This window comes from Saccharomyces kudriavzevii (assembly GCF_947243775.1).
Source record: "Saccharomyces kudriavzevii IFO 1802 strain IFO1802 genome assembly, chromosome: 5".
Lineage (NCBI taxonomy): Eukaryota > Fungi > Ascomycota > Saccharomycetes > Saccharomycetales > Saccharomycetaceae > Saccharomyces > Saccharomyces kudriavzevii.
In genome coordinates this window covers 222,492-244,953 of record NC_079276.1, presented here as the reverse complement: position 1 = coordinate 244,953, position 22,462 = coordinate 222,492, and the positions used below count along the sequence as shown (strand labels likewise).

The 22,462-nt window shown below is 39.8% G+C and overlaps 13 protein-coding genes and 1 non-coding gene across 14 annotated transcripts; 7 read left to right on the top strand and 7 right to left on the bottom strand.

The window, feature by feature from the left end:
* Window positions 1-29: 29 nt before the first annotated feature.
* JHD1 ([Histone H3]-lysine-36 demethylase) lies at window positions 30-1,511 on the bottom strand (the record flags this gene model as incomplete). The annotated part of the gene is made up of 1 exon (XM_056227452.1): window positions 30-1,511. One exon carries the CDS (start codon window positions 1,509-1,511, stop codon window positions 30-32), a length of 1,482 nt encoding a protein of 493 aa, XP_056087272.1.
* A 257-nt stretch (window positions 1,512-1,768) lies between these two features.
* On the top strand, window positions 1,769-2,185 carry RSM18 (mitochondrial 37S ribosomal protein bS18m; the record flags this gene model as incomplete). The annotated part of the gene is made up of 1 exon (XM_056227451.1): window positions 1,769-2,185. The coding sequence occupies one exon, from the start codon at window positions 1,769-1,771 to the stop codon at window positions 2,183-2,185; it is 417 nt and encodes a 138-aa protein (XP_056087271.1).
* A 331-nt stretch (window positions 2,186-2,516) lies between these two features.
* Window positions 2,517-4,436, bottom strand: TPA1 (oxidative DNA demethylase; the record flags this gene model as incomplete). Its single annotated transcript, XM_056227450.1, has 1 exon — window positions 2,517-4,436. One exon carries the CDS (start codon window positions 4,434-4,436, stop codon window positions 2,517-2,519), a length of 1,920 nt encoding a protein of 639 aa, XP_056087270.1.
* A 592-nt stretch (window positions 4,437-5,028) lies between these two features.
* ISD11 (Isd11p) lies at window positions 5,029-5,313 on the bottom strand (the record flags this gene model as incomplete). Its single annotated transcript, XM_056227449.1, has 1 exon — window positions 5,029-5,313. The coding sequence occupies one exon, from the start codon at window positions 5,311-5,313 to the stop codon at window positions 5,029-5,031; it is 285 nt and encodes a 94-aa protein (XP_056087269.1).
* Window positions 5,314-5,671: 358 nt separating this feature from the next.
* Skdi_5.trna9Q lies at window positions 5,672-5,743 on the bottom strand. The gene has a single exon. It is a non-coding gene; the product is annotated as a tRNA-Gln (tRNA).
* A 907-nt stretch (window positions 5,744-6,650) lies between these two features.
* Window positions 6,651-7,826, top strand: CAJ1 (Caj1p; the record flags this gene model as incomplete). The annotated part of the gene is made up of 1 exon (XM_056227447.1): window positions 6,651-7,826. The coding sequence occupies one exon, from the start codon at window positions 6,651-6,653 to the stop codon at window positions 7,824-7,826; it is 1,176 nt and encodes a 391-aa protein (XP_056087268.1).
* A 463-nt stretch (window positions 7,827-8,289) lies between these two features.
* SAP1 (putative AAA family ATPase SAP1) lies at window positions 8,290-10,965 on the top strand (the record flags this gene model as incomplete). The annotated part of the gene is made up of 1 exon (XM_056227446.1): window positions 8,290-10,965. The coding sequence occupies one exon, from the start codon at window positions 8,290-8,292 to the stop codon at window positions 10,963-10,965; it is 2,676 nt and encodes an 891-aa protein (XP_056087267.1).
* A 177-nt stretch (window positions 10,966-11,142) lies between these two features.
* On the bottom strand, window positions 11,143-11,574 carry SPO73 (Spo73p; the record flags this gene model as incomplete). The annotated part of the gene is made up of 1 exon (XM_056227445.1): window positions 11,143-11,574. The coding sequence occupies one exon, from the start codon at window positions 11,572-11,574 to the stop codon at window positions 11,143-11,145; it is 432 nt and encodes a 143-aa protein (XP_056087266.1).
* A 1,689-nt stretch (window positions 11,575-13,263) lies between these two features.
* On the top strand, window positions 13,264-14,718 carry ACA1 (Aca1p; the record flags this gene model as incomplete). The annotated part of the gene is made up of 1 exon (XM_056227444.1): window positions 13,264-14,718. The coding sequence occupies one exon, from the start codon at window positions 13,264-13,266 to the stop codon at window positions 14,716-14,718; it is 1,455 nt and encodes a 484-aa protein (XP_056087265.1).
* Window positions 14,719-14,967: 249 nt separating this feature from the next.
* Window positions 14,968-16,274, top strand: MEI4 (Mei4p; the record flags this gene model as incomplete). Its single annotated transcript, XM_056227443.1, has 2 exons — window positions 14,968-15,015; window positions 15,111-16,274. The coding sequence occupies 2 exons, from the start codon at window positions 14,968-14,970 to the stop codon at window positions 16,272-16,274; spliced, it is 1,212 nt and encodes a 403-aa protein (XP_056087264.1).
* A 440-nt stretch (window positions 16,275-16,714) lies between these two features.
* Window positions 16,715-17,161, top strand: ERG28 (Erg28p; the record flags this gene model as incomplete). Its single annotated transcript, XM_056227442.1, has 1 exon — window positions 16,715-17,161. One exon carries the CDS (start codon window positions 16,715-16,717, stop codon window positions 17,159-17,161), a length of 447 nt encoding a protein of 148 aa, XP_056087263.1.
* A 456-nt stretch (window positions 17,162-17,617) lies between these two features.
* SAH1 (adenosylhomocysteinase) lies at window positions 17,618-18,967 on the top strand (the record flags this gene model as incomplete). Its single annotated transcript, XM_056227441.1, has 1 exon — window positions 17,618-18,967. One exon carries the CDS (start codon window positions 17,618-17,620, stop codon window positions 18,965-18,967), a length of 1,350 nt encoding a protein of 449 aa, XP_056087262.1.
* Window positions 18,968-19,273: 306 nt separating this feature from the next.
* Window positions 19,274-19,828, bottom strand: MXR1 (peptide-methionine-S-sulfoxide reductase; the record flags this gene model as incomplete). The annotated part of the gene is made up of 1 exon (XM_056227440.1): window positions 19,274-19,828. One exon carries the CDS (start codon window positions 19,826-19,828, stop codon window positions 19,274-19,276), a length of 555 nt encoding a protein of 184 aa, XP_056087261.1.
* A 190-nt stretch (window positions 19,829-20,018) lies between these two features.
* YEN1 (crossover junction endodeoxyribonuclease) lies at window positions 20,019-22,307 on the bottom strand (the record flags this gene model as incomplete). The annotated part of the gene is made up of 1 exon (XM_056227439.1): window positions 20,019-22,307. The coding sequence occupies one exon, from the start codon at window positions 22,305-22,307 to the stop codon at window positions 20,019-20,021; it is 2,289 nt and encodes a 762-aa protein (XP_056087260.1).
* Between the last annotated feature and the right edge of the window lie 155 nt (window positions 22,308-22,462).

Genomic DNA, 22,462 nt, shown 5'->3' with positions numbered 1-22,462 from the left:
AACAATGAATTAAGTGACATAAAAAAGTCCTAAGAAATAAGGTCCGCTACGGCTTTCGCTAAACACTTCCTGGAAGTAAAATTCAAAGGCTTGTACTTAACTTCTGGTTTTATAAGGTATTGATAGAGTAATTGAATCGTGGGATTGGTTGTTTTGGCCATTAAGCCTTTACCACCACCATCATTGGTAGCTCTATTTCGCTCAAGCACAAGACACTCACATAATTTGCCTATCACTTGATCGAACTTGGGAAAAGTAAATCTTTTGGGTACCTTTGTCAACTTCTCGATTTCCACGATTTTAAAGTGAGTTTCTAAGTCGCGAATTGTCAGGAAGTTGCCTCCAAAGATGAGAGAGTCTACCGGCGTATAAACTGCGTGAATATATCCAGATGGAATCATAAACAAATCACCAGCATTCAATTCCATCGCAATACCATCCTCAAGGACATCACCTAAGAATATACTGTTTTGGTATTCTTTCAAAGACCATTCAATATACTTATCTACATTTGATTGAGTGGGCGGAAATAACAAAAACCTCTTTTGTCCTGAAATGACGTTATAATAAACTGATGTGCCAGCAAAGTCCAAATGGAAATCTGTATACGCATCTTTTACAGACATTAGGATATATTTGGTTACTTTTGGCCTGGATTCATCCTCTTCCACTTTCTCCTCATCGTTTTTACCTGGATGTCTATTGCAATTCCAAATTTGATCGACGAGATCATTCTGCTTAACCGCTGCGGGCCTCTCAAATTTTAAAGTCTCAACGTTGGAGACTTCTAACGATATAACATTCCTTATTCGATCCCTCCTATCTGGCCTGGTGTTTGTGAAGTATTCGTTCCAGGACCCCAATGTCCAGTTTTCATTCATTTGCGTTTGAACATCCATCACATCAACGTGGTAGTCCTCGCCCATAATTTTCATTATGTCATTGACAGTTATGACTCCATTGTGTGAAGTCACCTTCGGTACATTTATATCACTATTTAATGGGTCACTTATCTTGTACGGCTGCTTTATATCATCAAATTTGGCAGCAAATTCGGCGGCACTAATGATGTTAGAGTTATTCTCCCATTTCTCAAAACATCTCAAAAAGCTGTCCTTATGAGGGTGATTCATTTTCTCTCTTTTTGCTTCACCTTCATTCAGGGCAATATAGTCAATAACTTTATTGTTTCTTAAATTATATCGCTTATTTATGTGCCCACTATCTTCAGATTTCTCATTATTTCTTTGTCGCTTTCCTTTTCGGATGTTGAGAGCAATCATAGTAAGAAGTTCCCCTTCATTATGGTACGAACAACGATAGCTCTTGATTTGCTTCGAAGAATTTGGATAAGAGAGGATTTCAGAACTTGTATCATTCGAATAGTGTATGCATTTTAAAGGCACACATTTCACGTGTACCCACTGTGGACAACTATCACATTTTACCCAAAGTAATGCATCCGGGTTTTCTTCTAGTTGACAATGCGTACAAATATTGGAATCCTGCATTAGAGAAAACAGACCAGTTTTCTGCTTGTAATCCTGGACTTGATCTCTTCATAGTCATCAGGCTCCAATGATTATTATGTCTTTGGTTCTGGGAACAGGGTAACTGGCTGTGTAAGGAGCCGGGATTGCAGTGATATGCTGAAAATCACATACCGACCTTCAATGGTAGAGGTATTCCATCAGAAGGCCATAAACCACAAAACAGTCTCAAAGTGGTCAAGATGAATGTCATTAGAGGCATGAAAGTTCAAAATGGAATGTCACCTGCAATCAAGAAGGCAGCAAACTTCTCATCCATACGTACCTTATACAACTTCGGAGTGAAAGAAAAGAGGAGTGTCGATATTGAGGTAGGGAGAACGCAGCAAACCAGGAAAATCGATCAGTCACTCTCTAGAAAACTTCCCAAGGGTACTCTCTATGACCCTTTTGATTTTTCTATTGGTCGAATCCATTTAGATAGAAAATATCAGGCAAATAAAAATGCAAATAAAAGCGATGTAATGAAATCCGGTGCAAATCCTTTAGAGTTTTACGCGAGGCCAAGAATACTTTCGAGGTATGTCACCTCCGCAGGAAGAATTCAGCATAGGGATATAACAGGTTTATCGGCCAAGAATCAAAGAAGGCTATCAAAAGCCATCAGAAGATGCCAGGCAATAGGGTTAATGTGAGTTTGAACAAGGCGAGATCTCTCCACACAAAGTGAATTAGGACTATGAAGGCTTCCTTTTCGTAACAAATGCCTGTAAATATACAATATGTAAAAAGAAACATAACAAAGCTTCTAACAAATACCAAGTCTTAATTTCATACCTATTTTCTCACGAAAAGTTCGATACGTTTTGCCAATTATAAAGGTAAATATCGGAACGATATTTTCACCAAGGGAATGCCCAAACCTAGAAGAAACTTTTTGAAGGATTGATTCTACACTTCTACGTTATACAGGTTCTATATGAAATGCGCCAAGCTGCATTTGATCTCAAAAGATTACCAAACAGCTCAGGCTTCTTTATGTTCATCATCTTCACCACACGTTTTGACATCCCATTTCATTTTGATATCCCATCTACTAGATTTAGCACTCCAGCTAACATATTTTACAAATTCCAAAACATCTTCATCTCTCAAGACCAAGTTGAAAGTGTTCCAAGCAGGTGGATCATTAATTAAAACAGAATCACCGCTATCATCCGCACGATACACAGAAGCATCTTCAACATCTTCCTTCAAGTATTGCTTATTGTCTTCATCATCATCCATCATGTACAACTCATATCCACCAAGTTCTCCTGATTCCCAGCCAGAAGAAGGTGTAAAACATAAGGTGCCCTCCAAGATAGCATCCAAGACATCTGGATTACCCTTCAAAAGTTCATTGAAACGACATTTGGTTGCCAATGTGAAATCCATACCAGGTCTGAATCTTCTGATAAGAACCTGTTCACTGATTGGGCACAATGAAGTCAACAAAGCTAAGTATTTCTTGAAGATAGCACTCTTGTGGAAGATAGCCAAGTCAATCAACGCCAACTCAGCATCGTAATTGTTTTCCTTACCACTTCCGGAAGCATCGGCGATAACGTTAATGGCGTCCTTGGTAAATTGAAAGTTTGGCAAATCGTTGTTGTTTAACGCCTCAAGAATATCAGCCTCTGTTTGGAAATTACGGTATTCCTTACCGTCAATATATAAATAACGGGCTTTATGTGGTGGGATAGCCGTTTTCCACGGAGTTTTCACATCTTTTGAATGATAGGGACATTCTTGTTCCAATTCTTTTGCTTTAATAGCTTTCTTCAATAACTCGGATTTGTTATCATTTAAAAATGATTCAATTTGTAGAGATGAGTTTTCAACAAATTGCTTTTGCAGTTTTTCAATACCTTCCGGGCTCAAGTGGTCAGGAGAAATATACTGAGACAAGTAGGCGAACTCGACCTCAGATAACTTGAGTGAATCGGAAATTATACTTGTCATAGATTCCTCAAAAGTATTATCTTCACGCTTTAAGATTTTTTCGAAATGTTTAACTTCATGAAATGACAAGATATCTCTTTCATCCTTCGGAAATTCGAAATCTTCCAAGACATTGGATTCAATTTGCGCCAAAGTAGAAGTATTGTTACGTACCCATGCTTCTTCTTCACCTGGAATGTAACCTTCTTCACCGACTTGTGGAATATGGTACCAGCCCTGAATGGATAATCTGTGCTTGTCGACTCTGACTTCTTCTACATCATGGAAGGAGAAACCTGGTAAAACCTTGAAGAAGGCAATTTGATTGAATTGTGGAACTAGCTTAGCGGAAGGATCAGAATGAGGAACATTTGGCAAAACGCTTGGAAAAAGCCTCAAACCACCACCATAATGCGATTTCCATTTTCTATCAGGATCCGGAAGATACAATATGAAACTGATTCTTCTTGAACCAATAACGTCATCATGGGTTAACAAGTGACAACCCTTCGTGTAAGTGTTAATGCTCATATCAGTCTTAGAACCAGATAATTTACCAGCTTTGGTGACGTAGCCGAAAAAATCTCTATATTGCTTTGAGTATAGAATTTGACGCAGTTTAAACAAATTTGGTAAACGTGACAAGTCATTCCAGTCCAGGCCAGACAAGTTGGCTAAGTCACCACTTTGATTAACTCTATATATATCAGTTTCTTTCTTTGTGAAATGAATCTCATTCTCAATCTCCTTACGAACGGCACGCAGGAGATCATCGTTAACTAGTTCATGGATACTACCCCAGTTGTAAGGCCGAGAGTCTTCAATTTCCTTTTTCAAACCATCTTGGAAGGTCTTATCCCAGATCTTTGAATTGAACAAACCCTTTACCTTATCTTCTTCAAGAGAAATTTGCTTGGAGTTCCTCTTGTTCTCATCTTTTACTTCAGCCGTCTTTCTCTTCATTATCTTTTGGCTATATTCGTTGATCTTGGACTTTCAAGCTACCTCGAAGACGTAATTGGAAGAAAAGGAATAATAAACAATGATAAAAGAAAAGAATTCCTTTTCAGTGTTGTAAGCCGAAAAAAACTTCATGTGATGAGTTGATTGATATATGGGCAATCTTTTTTTAATTTTTTTTCACTTTACGTAAGAAGTTCATCCGATGAAATGGCCCGAAAAAAGAAGATACAACTATAACGCATATAAGGAAGGTGTGCGAGGTTATTTTTATATTTTAGTTATTGTATTATATACAAGCTATAAACTTTCCTTGGGTAATCTTAATAGAATTTAGAAACTTTCAAGAGAAGAATGAACTCTGCCACCAAAAAGATGCTGTTAGTACTAGATAAATAAATTACATGAACTATCTCAAGTGAGGTTTGACCACATACAGTGCCGGTCAGAACTTACGAATATCATCCAATATCCGTCAGATCAAAAGGTGGCCATGTCTTTTAACGATATAGCGGCACGAGTTTCCCGGCACGAGAGAGGAAAAAAATGACTGGATAGCCTTTTTCATATATGCAATGACTATTCAAGCCCCAATTTAATTCCTCCTTCCTTGCAGTGGTTCGACGACCAACCTGTCAAATGTGTACATCTGAGAAATGACAGATTGCCTTTTCAGGACACCCAATTCATTCTTAGCTTCTTTGAACAGATTGACTAGTACTTTTGGATCTTCCTGGTTCATGTTTTCCCTGAATGTGTTTCTTGTTTTACTTAGGAAGTACTCCCTAAAGTTGTAATTATTGAACTGGTTGGAATTCCTAATGAACTGTTTGTATAATGACAATACCTGTCTCCTCGTTGGAGCTGTAACACCGGGCATTTCCTTTTTTCTTCAAAAGCGTTTCAAATCCTTAATGTGCTGCTGCAAAAGAAAATATAAACCGGCTATGCAAACTTCACTTGTCATTTTCTTATACAATGAAAAGGTAACATAACATATACGGTTATATCAATTTCTCAATCATTTTTCTCCGTTGCTTATAAATGAATGATAATAACATGCCGACGTTACCCGGAAAGCGGGTGTCTCTCCAATAAAAGAATTGCTTAGTAGAAGGACACCCGATAGCCGTCTGGTTTCGTAGTAAGTATGTATACTTTTCTATCTTCCTCTGAAAGAGCATGAGAGTCTGGTTGACTGATTACCGAATCCAAGATCTACTAACAAAGTTAAAAAAAGGTCCTACCCGGATTCGAACCGGGGTTGTCCGGATCAAAACCGAAAGTGATAACCACTACACTATAGGACCAGAAGAACTATGATCTGCAGTATGAAATGCCGGTCCATACCAGAGTATCCACAAGTAAATTCTAAGCTCCTAAGCAAGCATGTAAGCCTACGAAATTTAATGACGGGTTCTGGGATAAACTTCTTATCAAAGGTAACAATATTAGACGTATAGAATATACTGGAACTTGTCCTCATGGTTAGGAGCCGAATAAGAGGGGATTGACTATTTTCCATGACATTACCAATGATTCTGTTATTCCATAAATGCTATCGCACATTCATCCTATCACATTTTCAATTCTTGCACTTTAGATTGTCCTAAATTTGATGACAGTGGAATTCTGTATTGGCCTCATGATTCTCTTAAACACTACATAGGATCATATTCTAGCAATATGAACACTAATCTTTAATAGTGATACTAGTAATTGATGGACGATATTCGACTAAAGAGTTTTCTTTAATAGCTTGCCAGTACATAAATAGCACGTTGTTAGCGGAATTAACGGCATTTGAGTATCCAAAGATATTAACCTGCTATGAATGGCGCAGCAGACAGTCAATTCCAGACTTGCCATTCAGAAAGAAATAAGGAGGTCAAAACAAAGAAATTCGGGCCCTTTAATGTTACCAGAGTTAGTAAAACTGGCCTCGTCATGCTGTATTACCTTTAGTACACCATATGGGGGCGTCACTGCGGTGTTTTCGCCTGTCATGCAGAGTGGGCGAAAAACGGAAAATTTGATGGTGATTGAATGGTGCCAAGGACAAAATAGGGACGATACACGGCCTAAGTGGCGATACATTTGCATTCGCGGTTACCGACCGCCTCACATTCTTTTAACTTAGTCTTTGAAGAGCATTTTAAATTGTTAGTGACTCCACTTAACTAGGACGTGCCAACTCGAAAGAAGAACGGAGGAACAATGGTGAAAGAAACGGAGTATTATGACATTTTAGGCATCAAGCCTGATGCTACTTCTACTGAAATTAAGAAGGCCTACCGTAGGAAGGCCATGGAGACACATCCGGATAAGCATCCTGATGATCCTGACGCTCAGGCAAAGTTTCAAGCGGTAGGTGAAGCATACCAAGTCCTGAGTGATCCAGGGCTTCGTTCTAAGTATGACGAATTTGGGAAGGAGGATGCTGTCCCACAACAAGGGTTCGAGGATGCTTCCGAATACTTCACTGCGATATTTGGTGGTGACGGCTTCAAGGACTGGATTGGAGAATTCTCTCTATTTAAAGAGCTGAACGAAGCCACAGAAATGTTCGGAAAGGAAGAGGAGGAAAGCACCGCATCCGCTAGCACTAACAAGGCTGATGAGAAAGCAGATGGCGGAATGGTTAAGCACGACGCTAATAAGGCTGATTCTCTAAAGAAAGATAAACTATCCAAGGAACAGAGAGAGAAGCTACTGGAAATGGAAAAAAAAAGACGAGAAGATATGATGAAACAAGTTGATGAGTTGACGGAGAAACTGAACGAGAAAATCTCTAGGTATCTAATTGCCGTCAAGTCCAATAATTTAGAGGAATTCACGCGGAAGTTAGATCAAGAAATTGAGGATTTGAAACTGGAAAGCTTTGGTCTAGAGTTGTTGTACTTACTGGCCAGGGTTTATAAGACAAAGGCAAACAATTTTATCATGTCTAAGAGGACTTATGGGTTTTCCAAAATTTTCACAGGTACGCGTGACAACGCCAGATCCGTTAAATCAGCGTATAATTTATTATCGACAGGACTAGAGGCCCAGAAGGCCATGGAAAAAATGAGCGAGGTCAATCCTGATGAGCTAGACCAATATGAACGTGCCAAGTTTGAATCTACAATGGCTGGTAAGGCGCTTGGTGTCATGTGGGCCATGTCCAAGTTTGAGCTCGAAAGAAAACTGAAAGACGTTTGCAATAAGATTCTAAATGATAAGAAGATTCCTTCCAAGGAACGTATTGCAAAGGCAAAAGCAATGTTATTCATTGCCCAGAAGTTTGCCAGTGCTAGGAGGTCACCAGAGGAAGCCGAGGAGGCTAGAGTGTTTGAAGAGTTAATTCTCGGCGAGCAAGAGAAGGAGCACAAGAAACAGAGCGTGACCAGATGAGCCCAGCAAATATTAATTATGCTACTGTATATTCTTCATGTATAATGCAATAAAGTATATAAACGGAAATCAACAGCTGATATATTTTATCTACGTTTGTAAATATGTAGGCACAGGTTCCCTGTCCTAAGAGTTTGTTTGGCATATTTATCTATTGTTTATCATATACATGTTCTGAAAACACAGTCCAACCCAAGCATCTTTAGCCGAGATTCGCGGAGAAAATTGAAATCAAGAATGGTAAATTTCACGGTCATAAGAGGCTGAAGCAATTTTACAACTTCTCAGGAAGCTCCTCTGCACGTCAGATATACTTCTTCACCGAATATTTGGTACTAGGTTGAATTGCGATACTTCTTTTTCTGGCATATTTTCTCTACGTTCACTCTAGCTAAAACCAGTTTAATTTTCTCTTTTTACTCATCCGGATTTACCAGGAATAGGCTATAGGCATTGTAACAGTATGGAGTCACAAAGAGGTCATCACATTCTAACAAGATTAACGAAGATACGCAAAAGACCTCAACAGCCGTTAACGGACTTTACCGAACTCTACAGCAGGATCGCCAATGAAACAATATATTACCTGAATTTAGAAGAGAAAAAACGATATAAGGAAGCATTACAAGGCTGGAAGGGCCTAACTACCGATGTACTGTTTAAGCAGACGTTGATAGAGCATAATTATCCAAGCACGCAGTCTTACACGAAGGATGAACTCAGTTTGCAAAATGGTATTCGAGAATTGTACCATAAAAGTGTTATGCATTTAGAAAGAGTCCAAAAACTGGTCCAAGAAGAGCCTGTCAGGAATAACGTACCGTCTTCTAAAATGCAGAGCACAACTCGTAGTTCATCCTTCACCAGAACCACAGAAACACCACAAATATTTCAGATGGTTCCGGGAAGAATGATGAAAACACTGAGAAATAAAAATTCATACGTTTACAAAAATGCATACTCGAACCCTTCGCTACCACCACATAATAATAGTATCTTCTCGAAAAGTGGAGAGGATTCGGAGGGCGTTAAAGTAAATTTTGTGCCTTCCAAGCCCTTATCTAATACTGCAAGCAAATATCTCAAGAAATGTGTCGAGCGCAATGATCGGCCGCTTAAGAAAGAAACAGAAATATACTCGGAGAAGTGTGCATCTGTCCCAATATTGATAGACTTGACCAATGATGAGGATGATTGCGATAACGGAGTTCTAAAGGAGGACCACGTATATGATGAAGAAGAGAGTGAGGACTTTGAGTTTGATGTTTCTGATTACTATGATAACATCTCCGAAATTGAAGAAAAAGAACAACAACAACGTATAGAAACTTTGAAGACTCTGGAAGGAATTGAACAGCAAATGTCGGACCTATCCGTCACCTCTTCTGTATCCAGTAACAAGAGCATAGCATCATCAGAAAGTGTTCCTCAATCATCTTTACGATCTTTACCGAATACCGCTCCCGCACTTCCTTTACTACCTCCACCTCCTCTATCAGGTGATAATAGAGCATCCAGCACTGGCACTGTAAGGGCGCATAGTTCAGGATTTGCTGCTACCATGGATCCATCTAAAAATAAACATCTTCAAATGTCAAAAATGGTAAAAAATAACCGTGCTCCATATCTGAAGAGCACTAAATCAACTTCCACTCTTATGGCTAAATCAACTCCAACTTTTGCTACGAAATCCCAAGCTAATACCAAATCGATCACAAAATCCACTGCATCTTCTCCCACTTCCTCATTGACGGCTTCGAAGCCAGTACTTCAAAAGCCCAAAACGGCAGCAATGGCCGCTAAGAAAGTATTGAATGGCAAGAAGATTTTGGATGATCCTATAATGAGCACCACGAAGAAAGCTCGCATCATCTTGAAACCTAAAACGACGAAGGTTTTAACTCCCAGTGTCAAGAAGACGAGCAGTCATCCGTCTAGGCCCAATACTAATATAAAATCGTCCGCGCACAGCACATCTTTAAGTAAGAAGCAAATAAAAAACCCTGGCACATCCACCAAAAAAACGAATCAAAGGATACCAGAACAAAGAAAGTTCAAAACGGGACCAATTGGGTCAGAGTCCGTCGCCAAAAACACTCTCCCGAATAGTGAAGAAAAGGATGATGCAGAAGTAGATAAAAAAGTCCTTAGAGAAATTTTAGAGGACGAAATTATCGATAGCCTACAAGGGGTGGATAAGCAAGCAGCAAAGCAAATTTTTGCCGAGATCGTGGTCCATGGAGATGAAGTTCATTGGGATGATATTGCTGGCTTAGAAAGCGCCAAATACTCCTTAAAGGAGGCAGTTGTTTATCCGTTTTTGAGACCGGACCTATTTAGAGGGCTACGTGAACCAGTCAGAGGGATGCTTTTATTCGGTCCTCCAGGTACAGGTAAAACAATGCTAGCAAGATCTGTAGCCACAGAGTCGCGCTCCACATTTTTCTCAATCAGTGCTTCCAGTTTGACGTCCAAATACTTGGGCGAAAGTGAGAAACTGGTGAGGGCGCTGTTTGCTATCGCCAAGAAACTATCGCCTTCTATTATATTCGTGGATGAAATTGATTCCATTATGGGCAGCAGAAATAACGAAAATGAAAATGAATCAAGCCGAAGGATCAAGAACGAATTTCTTGTTCAGTGGTCATCTTTGTCCAGTGCAGCTGCTGGCTCAAACAAAGAGGAGGCTGATAATTCCAATAATGACGACAAAGGAGATGATACAAGGGTTTTGGTACTTGCTGCGACAAATTTACCATGGTCAATTGACGAAGCCGCACGGAGAAGATTTGTCAGACGACAGTATATACCATTACCAGAGGGCCAGACCAGGTACGTTCAATTCAAGAAGCTTTTGTCTTGCCAAAAGCACACTTTAACCGAACCAGATTTTGATGAACTAGTAAAGATTACTGAGGGCTTTTCAGGAAGCGACATAACATCTTTAGCGAAGGATGCAGCTATGGGTCCATTGCGGGACCTGGGTGATAAGCTATTAGAGACAGAGAGAGATATGATAAGACCTATAGGCCTCGTGGATTTTAAAAGCAGTTTGGAATACATAAAACCGTCCGTATCGCAGGACGGATTGGTGAAGTACGAAGAATGGGCCTCGCAATTTGGGTCGTCTGGTTCATGAAAAGGATAATGGCACTCATACTAATAAAAAAATATCAATAATATTCTAGCGCAACCTGACTGAGTGGAACGGTGCACATGAGCAAACCAATAAAAACACTTTGCATGATGAAAGCATTTTTTCTTTTTAGATACTTGTTTATTTCGTAAGAAAAGTAAATAATAGCGTAAATTGTTATTAATCTAATGCATGGCTAGCAATAGGCAGTCTCACCCAGACTCTTCTTCTTACCAGCCCGTTTTTTGACTTCCACCTGGGATTGTTAAAATTCCAACTGTAACACCATCCTTGGTCATCAATATCGTATTTTTCTTTGTAATCCATCAAAACGAACCATTTTGTCATTTGTGAATTGCCGTTGCCCGCAATGCGCTCGGTGGTTAGATCAATAGGATAGAGTTCTATAAAGTTGGATATGGTGTTTTTCGACAGCGGAATCAGCGAACCATTTTCAGTGTTCAGCCTTTGAAATTGTGGCGGGTCAAACGGCGGCAGCAAAATCTTGGGAGAAAATAGTGGGTAGCCAAGTAAGGTTATCCCTCTTTCGTTTTCTATGAGTACGTCCTCAGGTAAGACGGATAAATCCTTCAAAAAATGGTTTCTGGCCATATATCTTTATGTGTAATTGTGTGAAGTCAATGACCAGTTCAAAGCGAGAAAAAGAGCCTTTTACAGTCGCCAATCTGCAATATGTAAGAACGTGGTAGTCTTTTCTACCCGCAAATCTCAATTACGTGGACAAGGCTCAATCGGTTTCTTTGAGCGGAGATAAGCTTTCACAAAAAAGATAATGCACACGGGCCAGATTTTCATGAGGAGCTGCAGAAGACAAAAGAAGGAGCATGATAACACGTAAGGCAATATTAATAAAGTTGTGAAAACAGAAATTACAAATCACAAAGGTGCAAATTTCTTCTTCGAGATATTCTCTTCGACCTTTTCTGCACGCGAGAAACTACACGTCTGTACACGAATATGTTTTCAACTTTAATTTCAGATCTCAGCTAGACAGTTCATTTCCTACTCCCATGAAAAGCCTCAGGATTTGAAGTCCTCTCCGCTACACCCTGTTATTGTTAGTAACGCTGCTAAGATGGTCATCAAACGCTTCCTTCGCAACCAAGAAGTGCAAGCTAGTGTCCGCGGAAGTAAACGCCCATTTTTTTGGCCGCTTTTTTCGTTGCAAACGCAGGAACGAGGGAGTAATTAGTAATTACACTGCTGCCTTTGCAACACAGGCAAGCGACGATGCGTGTTCCGCTCAGTAAGACTGATTAGTTATGATTGCTGTTTTGGATATCCTCCCCCCCCTAGCACCGCGACTCTGCGGCGGCAGAACGCAATATCAGTGCGCTTGGCCACCTTGTTTGTGGATCGTAAGCAATTCAGTTCAAGGGCGGATCGAAAATCGTGGTCAAGGCAGGCACATCTTCGTTTCCCCCCACTGGAAGTCTGTGACGCACGGAAATGGAGGGGAGGTGGCCGCAACTTTGGGCAAACTACGCTATGATATTACAAAATTACAATGCAGCGGTGCGGCACTTTCGCCACGCGTGGGTGTATCTCGGAGTCGAAAAAGGAGTGGCGTGAGATTCATATAGAGGCGTGCAGGCAACGGTAGTTGCTGCTAAGCCCGAAGCAGGATGTTGTTCCACCTTAAGATATCGAATCTGTACCTTTGCATGAGGTAAGCAGAAGAGAGCAAACTTTAGTTTATCACTGCTGGCTTCTATTGCCCCTGCTTGGTTACGGCGTACAGATGGCGGTGGCGCGATTTTATCCTCTTTGAGCCGTCAATGTACAGTACTTTGTGCTATCGAGAAAAATAATGATGCAACACTGTACTGCGCGCGCGCAGTTGGGTAATGTGCCAAGTATTGTGTGGACTTTAATTTTAAAAATCCTTGGTCCAAGTCTCTTTTTTTTTTTCACTTTCCTTTTTTTGGCTTTTTTGTTCTATCTGGTATATAATAGGTTTCTCATTCGAAATGTATCCGCTGCACCGCTTCTTCTGCTTTCTGGTGCGGGCGTTATTTGAGGATTTACCTTAACAATACGGATCGTTGTACTACATAGTTTATCATTTTATTTTTCGTACTAATTAATTGGTCAAATTGTAGGCTAACTGGTTATTATTAAAACATAGTAAATACACGTCTCTCAATCTGCGTGCTCATCGACTGGAAGCGTAGCAACTGTATTCTTATCTTTTTAGACAACTAACTATATCGAGGCCATATTAGATTAACAACAACACTAATTCTCTTCCAGGGACGACAACTACACACAAGGAAAAGTATGGACTACAAACATAGTTTTGTTAAAAGCCCTGATCCTCTTCTACACGGCAGGAAAAACTCACCCCCCTTATATACAGATTTACTATCTTCAAACAAGGAGCTTATAGGCAAACATCAGCAACCAATGGGTTCTGCGGACGCTGGTATTAATAATTACCACCAGAATACTCTGCGTGATCGTTCCGTGCAAGAAAATCTGGGTCCAATGTTCCAACCCTTTGGCGTTGATATCACTCACATGCCCATCACCAACCCTCCCATTTTCCAAAGCTCTCTGCCCGCGTTTGACCAGCCTGTGCATAAAAGACGTATATCGATATCCAATGGTCAAATCAGCCAATTAGGGGTAGACTTGGAAACCGTCGAGAACCTTTACGACTGTCAATATCCTTTTCTACCATCCAAGGCACAGCAGGCTTCCAATCCTCAGCAGGTGGTAAGTTTAAACGCAAATGCGTATCCAAGCTTCGACTCTAATGAACTGCAAAATCTCCCACAGCATACTACCATTATACCCGAGCGTGCTCCTCAGAGAAGTAGTCAGAACTTATACCCTCCACCCTCACCGTTTGATAGTAACATCAAACTCAATCCGTCCACAGTAGATGTTGCCACCGCCTCCTCTCATGTCCCGATTAATCAAGCGTATGCTAACATGCAACTTCGATTACAAGCGCAAATGCAGCATCAGGCATGGAAAAGTGCTCAATTCATTGTGAATCCCTCTACCCCCGCTTCCAAATCTCCTATTTCTTCCTCCTCTTCCTCTTGCCAGAATATTCATGATCATAGTAACGAAAATCGAATTATCTATTCCTCAACTTCTCATAACGCTAATAGTAGTACCGCTAATATTACAAGTCAGGGCGCCGGTATGAAAAATGCAACAGGTCTCCCATACAGCCTGAATCATCCTGATATCAGCTTAAAAAATGTTTTCCTGGAATCGCAACATAATGAAACAGCCCCTGTGCTCAGTGAAAACATCAATAACGACGTCGTCGTACACAACCAATCCGTCTCATCTCCAGCCGTAGCGCCCGTATGTGCAGCAGCCATCCCTCAAACTAAGGAGATGCCTTCACCCCAAAAAAGTGGCGTCAATGTTGGCGAGAAGGAAAACAGTGCAAAGGCTTGGAAACGCGCAAGACTATTAGAAAGAAATAGAATTGCTGCTTCCAAATGTCGACAAAGAAAAAAAATATCGCAGTTACAACTACAGAGAGAATTTGACCAGATAAGCATGGAGAACAAAGTAATGAAGGTAAAAATACAACACTACGAGAAATTGATTCAAAAAATGAAAAAAATTTCTAACTTGCATCTACAACAGCACACTGTTCACAGTAGGGGTAGCACTTATCCAAAACTTGAAAGCAAAGATCATGCTACCAATGTATTTTTGAGAATGGTTGAAGAAATGATTAGTAACTCCAGTTTGGATGACGAATAAGAATAATGCGCGTATTGCTTGCTCTACTTGTCCTACCCTTCCATATATTGATAGACTTTTCATTTTTTTCTACAAACGTTTATTTCATTATGTATATTTTGTTTTTTGTTTTTTTTATCGGCGCTGTATATACTGCTGGGCGGCTAATTTTTTCCCATATATAGTAGCAGCAGACAGAACAATAACTCATAGCCATATAAAGCATTCATCAAGTGTCTCCTAGAAGTACAAAACTAAATAGTAGCCAAAATGGAATGCACAGAGCAAACGGAAATCTCAGAAGTGGACTGGATAATCGTACGTAGGAATGTCATCTCCCTGGCGTTTTCTTTCTTCTTTACTAACTTCAAATGCAAGGGGTCGGCTCCACCAATCCTCTTCAAATGTTATAGTGTTTTGCTTTGATTAAATTTAGGAATCCTACGTTGTGGAAAAAAGCCCTTTCAAGAAAGGGAGACAGGATTGACTTTGAAAATGCCCGTCAGCATGAGAAGAACGTGAAGATAAATCCAAGGGAAAACTCAAAACATATATACAAATGGGTTGCACCCTTTGAAAAGGGCTTTTTGAACAATAGATCTTTGTTTGCTCAATTGGAACCCATATATAATTTCATTTGTGAAAATAAACATCAGTCATTTGACAACGCTGTTGTTTTAAAGGAGTTGCAATCATTCAGCCAAGATATATCAATTGCAGATTTGAACAACTGGTTTTTACCGAGATACAAAATTTTATTGAAGGTTCTAAGCCTAAAGTCGAAGGGAACCGATCTTAAGGGAATTTCACAGGTATTCCAAGCGTTCCAAGTTCTGCTAGTTTCCCATTATTTGGGACGTTTGGATTCTGACTCCTCTTTCAAGAAGACATTGATTGATGTTCATGTTTATAACTTCATCGCCAAGTTTTTATTCAATAAGATTCTATTAAAGAAGAACCAGAGCGATCCCAAATGGATTCAAAAGTTTTACAACCAGGAGAATAAAAACCTTTCTAGTGATAAAGTCGACTGCAAGCTGTTGTGTTCATTGCATTTTACGACAATTTACTCTATTATCAATATTCAATTGGTTAGAATTAAAATAAATCAAACACTTGAACCACAAATTTCAAAATACCTTTCAGTTCTGAAAGTAATTGAGCACATAATTTCCGTCACTGAAAGCCTAATACATGTGCTCGTCAGATTAGTATCCCAGCGTAAACAAATATATGTCAACCGGAAGAAGGCATATTGCCGGATATATCTTGAGAGAGAGTTGTGCTTGAAGAAGACCTATTTAGGGAGCTTTTACAGCATAATAAGTGCTATTCCAAAAGAAGAGCACCAAGGCCTATTAAAAATTGTCAAGACAGTTATTTTGTCCCTACTTGAAGCATTAGAGTGCATTGAGTGGAAAAGTTTAACGGCCTTTCTAGAAAAGTTTCCCAAGTATGAAATTTCACTACACAGAAAAAAAGCGTATACGCAGGCTGCACTTTTAGTTACGGCTGAAAGAAGTTTGATCGCTCGGTTTCGTTTGTCAAGCTGGTTCAAGAAAACAGCAGGTAATTGATTTTCCGTCATTGCTGCGTGGGAATAAACACTAGAAAAATACATTTTTGGTTGAGGAACAGTCCATTCCAACTTGAAAGTTCGATGAAATGCAGGAAGTCTTCCCCAACCCATCCAACAAACTTCATGGAAAGCTTTTTCGGACTTGCACCACTTGATTAACCTAATCTTATACGAACTAAATTAAACTTTACGGTATTGCCGATAGGAAACTTCTATTTTTCATTTTTTTCGTTCTGAAACGGAACGAAAAAATAAAAAAGGTACGATCCATTGTATTCTTTAATCCCCCCCGTATATAAAACTAAGCCGAACAATTCCGTAACATGCTTTACTACTGAAACTACTTTCGACGAGAAACGGTGGATAGTTACTGATTTTATCTTCTTGACGTTAGTCTACTATAGCAATAAAGAAGCAAATACATTAAGCAAGCATAAAATGTTCAACCTCCAGGACATAATAACTACAACCAAGGCCACCTTGGCAACAATGCCAAAGGGTTACTTACCAAAATGGTTGCTTTTCATTTCCATTGTATCCGTTCTCAATTCTGTTCAAACTTACATTTCCGGTTTAGAATTGACACGTAGAGTTTACGAAAGAAAACCCACCGAGACAACTCATTTGAGTGCAAGAACATTCGGTACTTGGACCTTTATTTCTTCTGTCATCAGATTCTATGGGGCCATGTACTTGAACGAACCACACATTTTTGAATTGGTCTTCATGTCTTATACGGTTGCTCTTTTCCATTTCGGCTCCGAATTATTGATCTTTAGAACTTGTAAGTTGGGGAAGGGATTCATGGGCCCATTGGTTGTTTCGACCACCTCCTTGGTTTGGATGTATAATCAAAGAGAATACTACACTGGTGTTGCATGGTAATTCTGATGAAAAGAGACAAGCATATACCGTGAAGAGTTTTATATAGAGATGATTTATTTATATAGTGCCTAGAGCAGTCGTTACCCAAACGTTTCATAAACTATTTAACGGTAACCGTTTATCCACTCATGCATTCTTTCTCTGAAAATTCGTTGGCAGGCCCTCACTGGTGCTATTATTTCCGCTAATCTCTTCACAAGATGCAGAGATTCGCGCGCACGTGATCTCGTTGGCTCTTTTTTTTTTGGCTGAAATTTTCACAGGACAAGACCGAAAAAGAAAGAAAATTTTCAGAGCAAGAAAACTAAACGACCTCGAAGCCGTATTTCAGATTTTCCAATCTCTTATTTAGTAACGTGGTTTAATATTATAAAATCTCAGTCCTGAATTGTTTCCTCTTTCTTCAATCCTTTCTCTCCCACAGAAATAATTCAACCGACAAAAAAACAATCCATAATGTCTGCTCCAGCTCAAAACTACAAAATCGCTGATATCTCTCTAGCTGCCTTCGGTAGAAAAGAGATCGAATTGGCTGAACATGAAATGCCAGGTTTGATGGCCATCAGAAGGGCATACGGTGATGTCCAACCTTTGAAAGGTGCCCGTATTGCCGGTTGTTTGCATATGACCATTCAAACTGCTGTTTTGATCGAAACTTTGGTTGCTTTAGGTGCCGAAGTTACCTGGTCCTCTTGTAACATCTACTCCACTCAAGACCATGCCGCCGCTGCCATTGCCGCTTCTGGTGTCCCAGTCTTTGCCTGGAAGGGTGAAACTGAAGAAGAATATTTGTGGTGTATTGAACAACAATTATTCGCCTTCAAGGATAACAAGAAATTGAACTTGATCTTGGATGACGGTGGTGATTTGACTACTTTAGTCCATGAAAAGCACCCAGAAATGTTGGATGACTGTTTTGGTGTTTCTGAAGAAACTACCACTGGTGTTCATCACTTATACAGAATGGTCAAGGAAGGTAAGCTGAAGGTCCCAGCTATCAACGTCAACGATTCCGTTACTAAGTCCAAGTTCGATAACTTGTACGGCTGTAGAGAATCTTTGATCGATGGTATCAAGAGAGCCACCGATGTCATGTTGGCTGGTAAGGTCGCCGTCGTTGCTGGTTACGGTGATGTTGGTAAGGGTTGTGCTGCCGCTTTAAGAGGGATGGGTGCCCGTGTTTTGGTTACTGAAATCGACCCAATTAACGCCCTACAAGCTGCCATGGAAGGCTACCAAGTTGTTACCATGGAAGACGCATCACACGTTGGTCAAGTCTTTGTTACCACTACTGGTTGTAGGGACATTATCAATGGTGAACATTTCATCAACATGCCAGAAGATGCCATTGTTTGTAATATTGGTCATTTTGATATCGAAATTGATGTCGCATGGTTGAAGGCTAACGCTAAGGAATGTATTAACATCAAGCCACAAGTCGACCGTTACTTGTTGTCCTCCGATAGACACGTCATTTTGTTGGCTAACGGTAGATTGGTCAACCTAGGTTGTGCTACTGGCCACTCCTCTTTCGTCATGTCTTGTTCATTCTCCAACCAAGTCTTAGCTCAAATTGCTTTGTTCAAGTCTGATGACAAATCTTTCAGAGAAAGACACATTGAATTCCAGAAGACTGGTCCATTTGAAATTGGTGTTCATGTTTTGCCAAAGATCTTGGATGAAGCTGTTGCTAAATTCCACTTGGGTAACTTGGGTGTTAAGTTGACCGAATTGAGCAAAGTCCAATCTGAATACTTGGGTATTCCAGAAGAAGGTCCATTCAAGGCTGATCACTACAGATACTGATTCAATTCAGTCCCCGTTTCAGTTTTTTTTTTTCATATCTTTTCTTGTTCAAAGACTCAACGGTTTGATCATTAAAAAGCTTAAAATAAATCACAAATATAAGAAACAATAACGATAACTGCTAACGATCCTGGCACAATATTCATTTACTGATAATACCCGGGATATTAAGTTATGTTATCAAAAGATAGATCCTGTATACCTATATATATATATAATAAATTCTTCAACAGTAAATATTTCATCCATTCACTTGACCTTTTCTTTATTTTAATTCATAGGTAAAGGTATTCACATACCAAGACCCTAAATATCCCTCAAATAATGTGTGGGGCATGCATATCCTTCTGGGTTCTTATCTAGGTATAATTGATGGAACTCCTCAGCGTCATAAAAATTCTTGATTGGTTCAATAACGGTGGCAATCTTATTATTCCATTTTTGTTGCCATTCCATTTTTATTTTAGTTAGCTCTTTCAAATCGGCATCTGAATGAGCAAATAATCCACTACGGTATTGCGTTCCTCGGTCGGGCCCTTGTGAATTGGACGTGGTGGGATCATGGATTTTAAAGAAAAAATCCGTCAGTTCCTTCAAAGTTATAACTTTAGGGTTGTAGGATACTTGTAATACCTCCGCAAAATCCGTATCGCCACCGCAAACTCTCTTGTAAGACACACTGTGAGGACTATCCTTTTTGGATTCTGATCCATTAGCATAACCCACTTTACAATCCACTATACGATCATTTAGGTATTTTCTGTACATATGCTCCGTACCCCAAAAGCACCCACATGCTAATGTAATTAACTTGTCTTTGGTCGGATCGTATTTGAGAGTTCTGGAAATTAGTGACGACATGAGTATACAGCTTTTATTTACTTATTTGCAGTCGGAAATCTACTTTTTTTGAATTACTGCTATGTTCAAGGTACTTCAAAAATGTGTCCATACTTGTTTTATATATTTTCATCCTTTTACTCATCGCCTCTCTCACGTTTTTTACGCGGTCAACTGTGGCGGCGGATTTTCCAATACCCTGTTCGCCAACTCAATCGATGCTACTACTGCAGTCGCTATCATAACCTGCAAACCGGTCGACAGTGTCTTGAGCATCTGTGACAAGCTGGTCAAGAACCGAGGAATGCTCTCTTTCTAGCCGCAGGTTGGCCAAATTTGGAGGCAGCGCTTTGACATTGTGAAGACGAATATTGGCCGCGGCCGCTAAGTCCGACTTTGAATGGGATCCTGACGATTTTTCCCCATCAATGCCGGTTCTTGACCTCTTCAATGGTGATACTTTCCTTCCCCCTTCCTCAAAATCAATCTCCTCCTCCTCATCTTTGGTTAGATCCCAAAGCCTCTTACCGGGCGAGTTATCTAGTACTGTCTGACTGCTGGTAACCTCTTCGACAAAAATCAATGAATTATCACCATCATCGCCGTCATCACTATCTTTAGTTGTAGCAGTTGATTTTGGGATAGCTGATATTTCTTCCAAACTCGTATCTTCGTCTGCGTCTACAAAAAGTCGCTTCTTCACGGGCTCCAAGGTTTGTTGTCTTGATTTACGTACTTTCTCGATATTCTTGATTGGCGATGCATGCTTCTGGAGAAAACTATCCAGATTATTCTTTTGTAATGGTCGACTTTTTTTACTTGTATTTTTTACTTTATTCTTTTTCTCTAGTGCAATACGTTGTGCCTCATAGTATTGAATTACTAACGGGTGCGACCGAGGTATCAAGTGTTTCGGCAGCCAGAGGCTATTAGGATGTTCCATTATATCCAGTTGACGTCGTGAAGGGCTCCTACTTCTACTCGGAGAATCATTCCGTATCAAAGGGGACTGAGAAGAAATAGGAATATTTGGCAAAAAAGTCGTATAGCGTATTTTAAAACATGGAATTTGAAATTTGCTCCCGTTAATGTTCATCGTTTTCTCTTCAGTGATCCTCATGTTAGCTTTACCTACACTATCAGCTTCACCATATGATATAAATTCCCTCAATAGAAACATTTCATGCATAGAATCATGGAACCATTTATCGAAATTGGAAATTTGGGGCAAGTTCAAACCTTGCAAGAAATTTTTCAACTGGCTAAATCTCAGATTTCTGTAATTCTTGTTCCCAGTCATATTTATATATTTATCACTGAGGACTTCCTCATCAAAATACGGCTGGACGATTGGATGGAAATAATGCATAACGGCAACAATTGATGGCCAACCTTCGAACGAACCTTGATTTAATAATACAGAATAGTTTCTTCCAAAAAGTTCGACGGAATGGTCCTTACAATATGAATATAACCTTTCTTGAAACGCTTCATACCGAGAGTTTCTCAAGCTTTCTAACTTCGCGTCCTCTGTTCTGAAATCCTTGAAGATGTCATAAAATTCCATGGAAAAATTAGGATCTTCGCACTGAGCCAATTGCAAAGATTTGTTTTTACCTAAACCTTTGATCCCATGATTGTAATCGGCACCCAATAACACACTAAAAAATAAAAGGGACAAACGATCGAATTTCTTCTGTGCTACCTGATTGATTCTGGGTAGATCTACAACAGTAACAAAAACCTCCTTACTATCATAGTGCCTACTAGGACTGTGGGAAGTTATTGAGGTTGGGCCAAAGTCATCGTAAAATTTTGAGTAGTTTTTCAATATTTTCTTCCCTCCAAAAAATAGAGTATCGGAATCGTTCGTTAAAATGAAATCGACAGCCCCAGATATTTGTAACCAAACACATTGAGCTTCTCCTTCTCCACATGCGATCACATAGGAAATGCCCATCAAGTCCAACAATTTCCGTACAAGGCTAATGAATTCAGGGTCAGATGACGTTGATGGTCCTTGACAGTTTCCGTATAGTTCATGATTTTTGACATGCTGGTTCCAGTTCAAATAGTATCCTTTTTCGTCATCATAACAAGCAGCGCTTGATTCCTGGCTGAACTTCCTCTTGAAAGAAGGCTTCATGATTCCGTCAAATACAAGCAAGAATTCCACTCCTAGGCCCAGTAGTTCCTTTAACCGAGATATCAAGTTTATAACAGCCTTGCCCGGACTTATGTAACTTCTACTACTATGATATTCTTGGCTGGTACCCACATCACTCTCTCGAGGTGAACGAATAGGGCTTCTTGATCTTGACCTAGGCTTCGTGTCCGAGCTCTGAATGAATCCGCATTCAAACAGCCACCCATATGCGTCAATTGCAATCTTCGGAGGTCTTTTTTGCGATTCATTGAAGTCAACGACAAACTTTCTCAATGGGATCCTGGAATCTTGGAGATACGGTTTCAAAAATTCCCATATTTGAGGGACACCCATTTTGCCGTGCAGTATTAAGACTTTTGCAAGTGGGAAGAGTACAACAGAAGTTGCCAGGTCATTCGATAGATCATGTAAACAGTTTCCTTTTTTGTCTTTGAAGCATCACTTCAATGATTTAATTGTGCCCTTAATAAGAAAAAGAAAATGACATT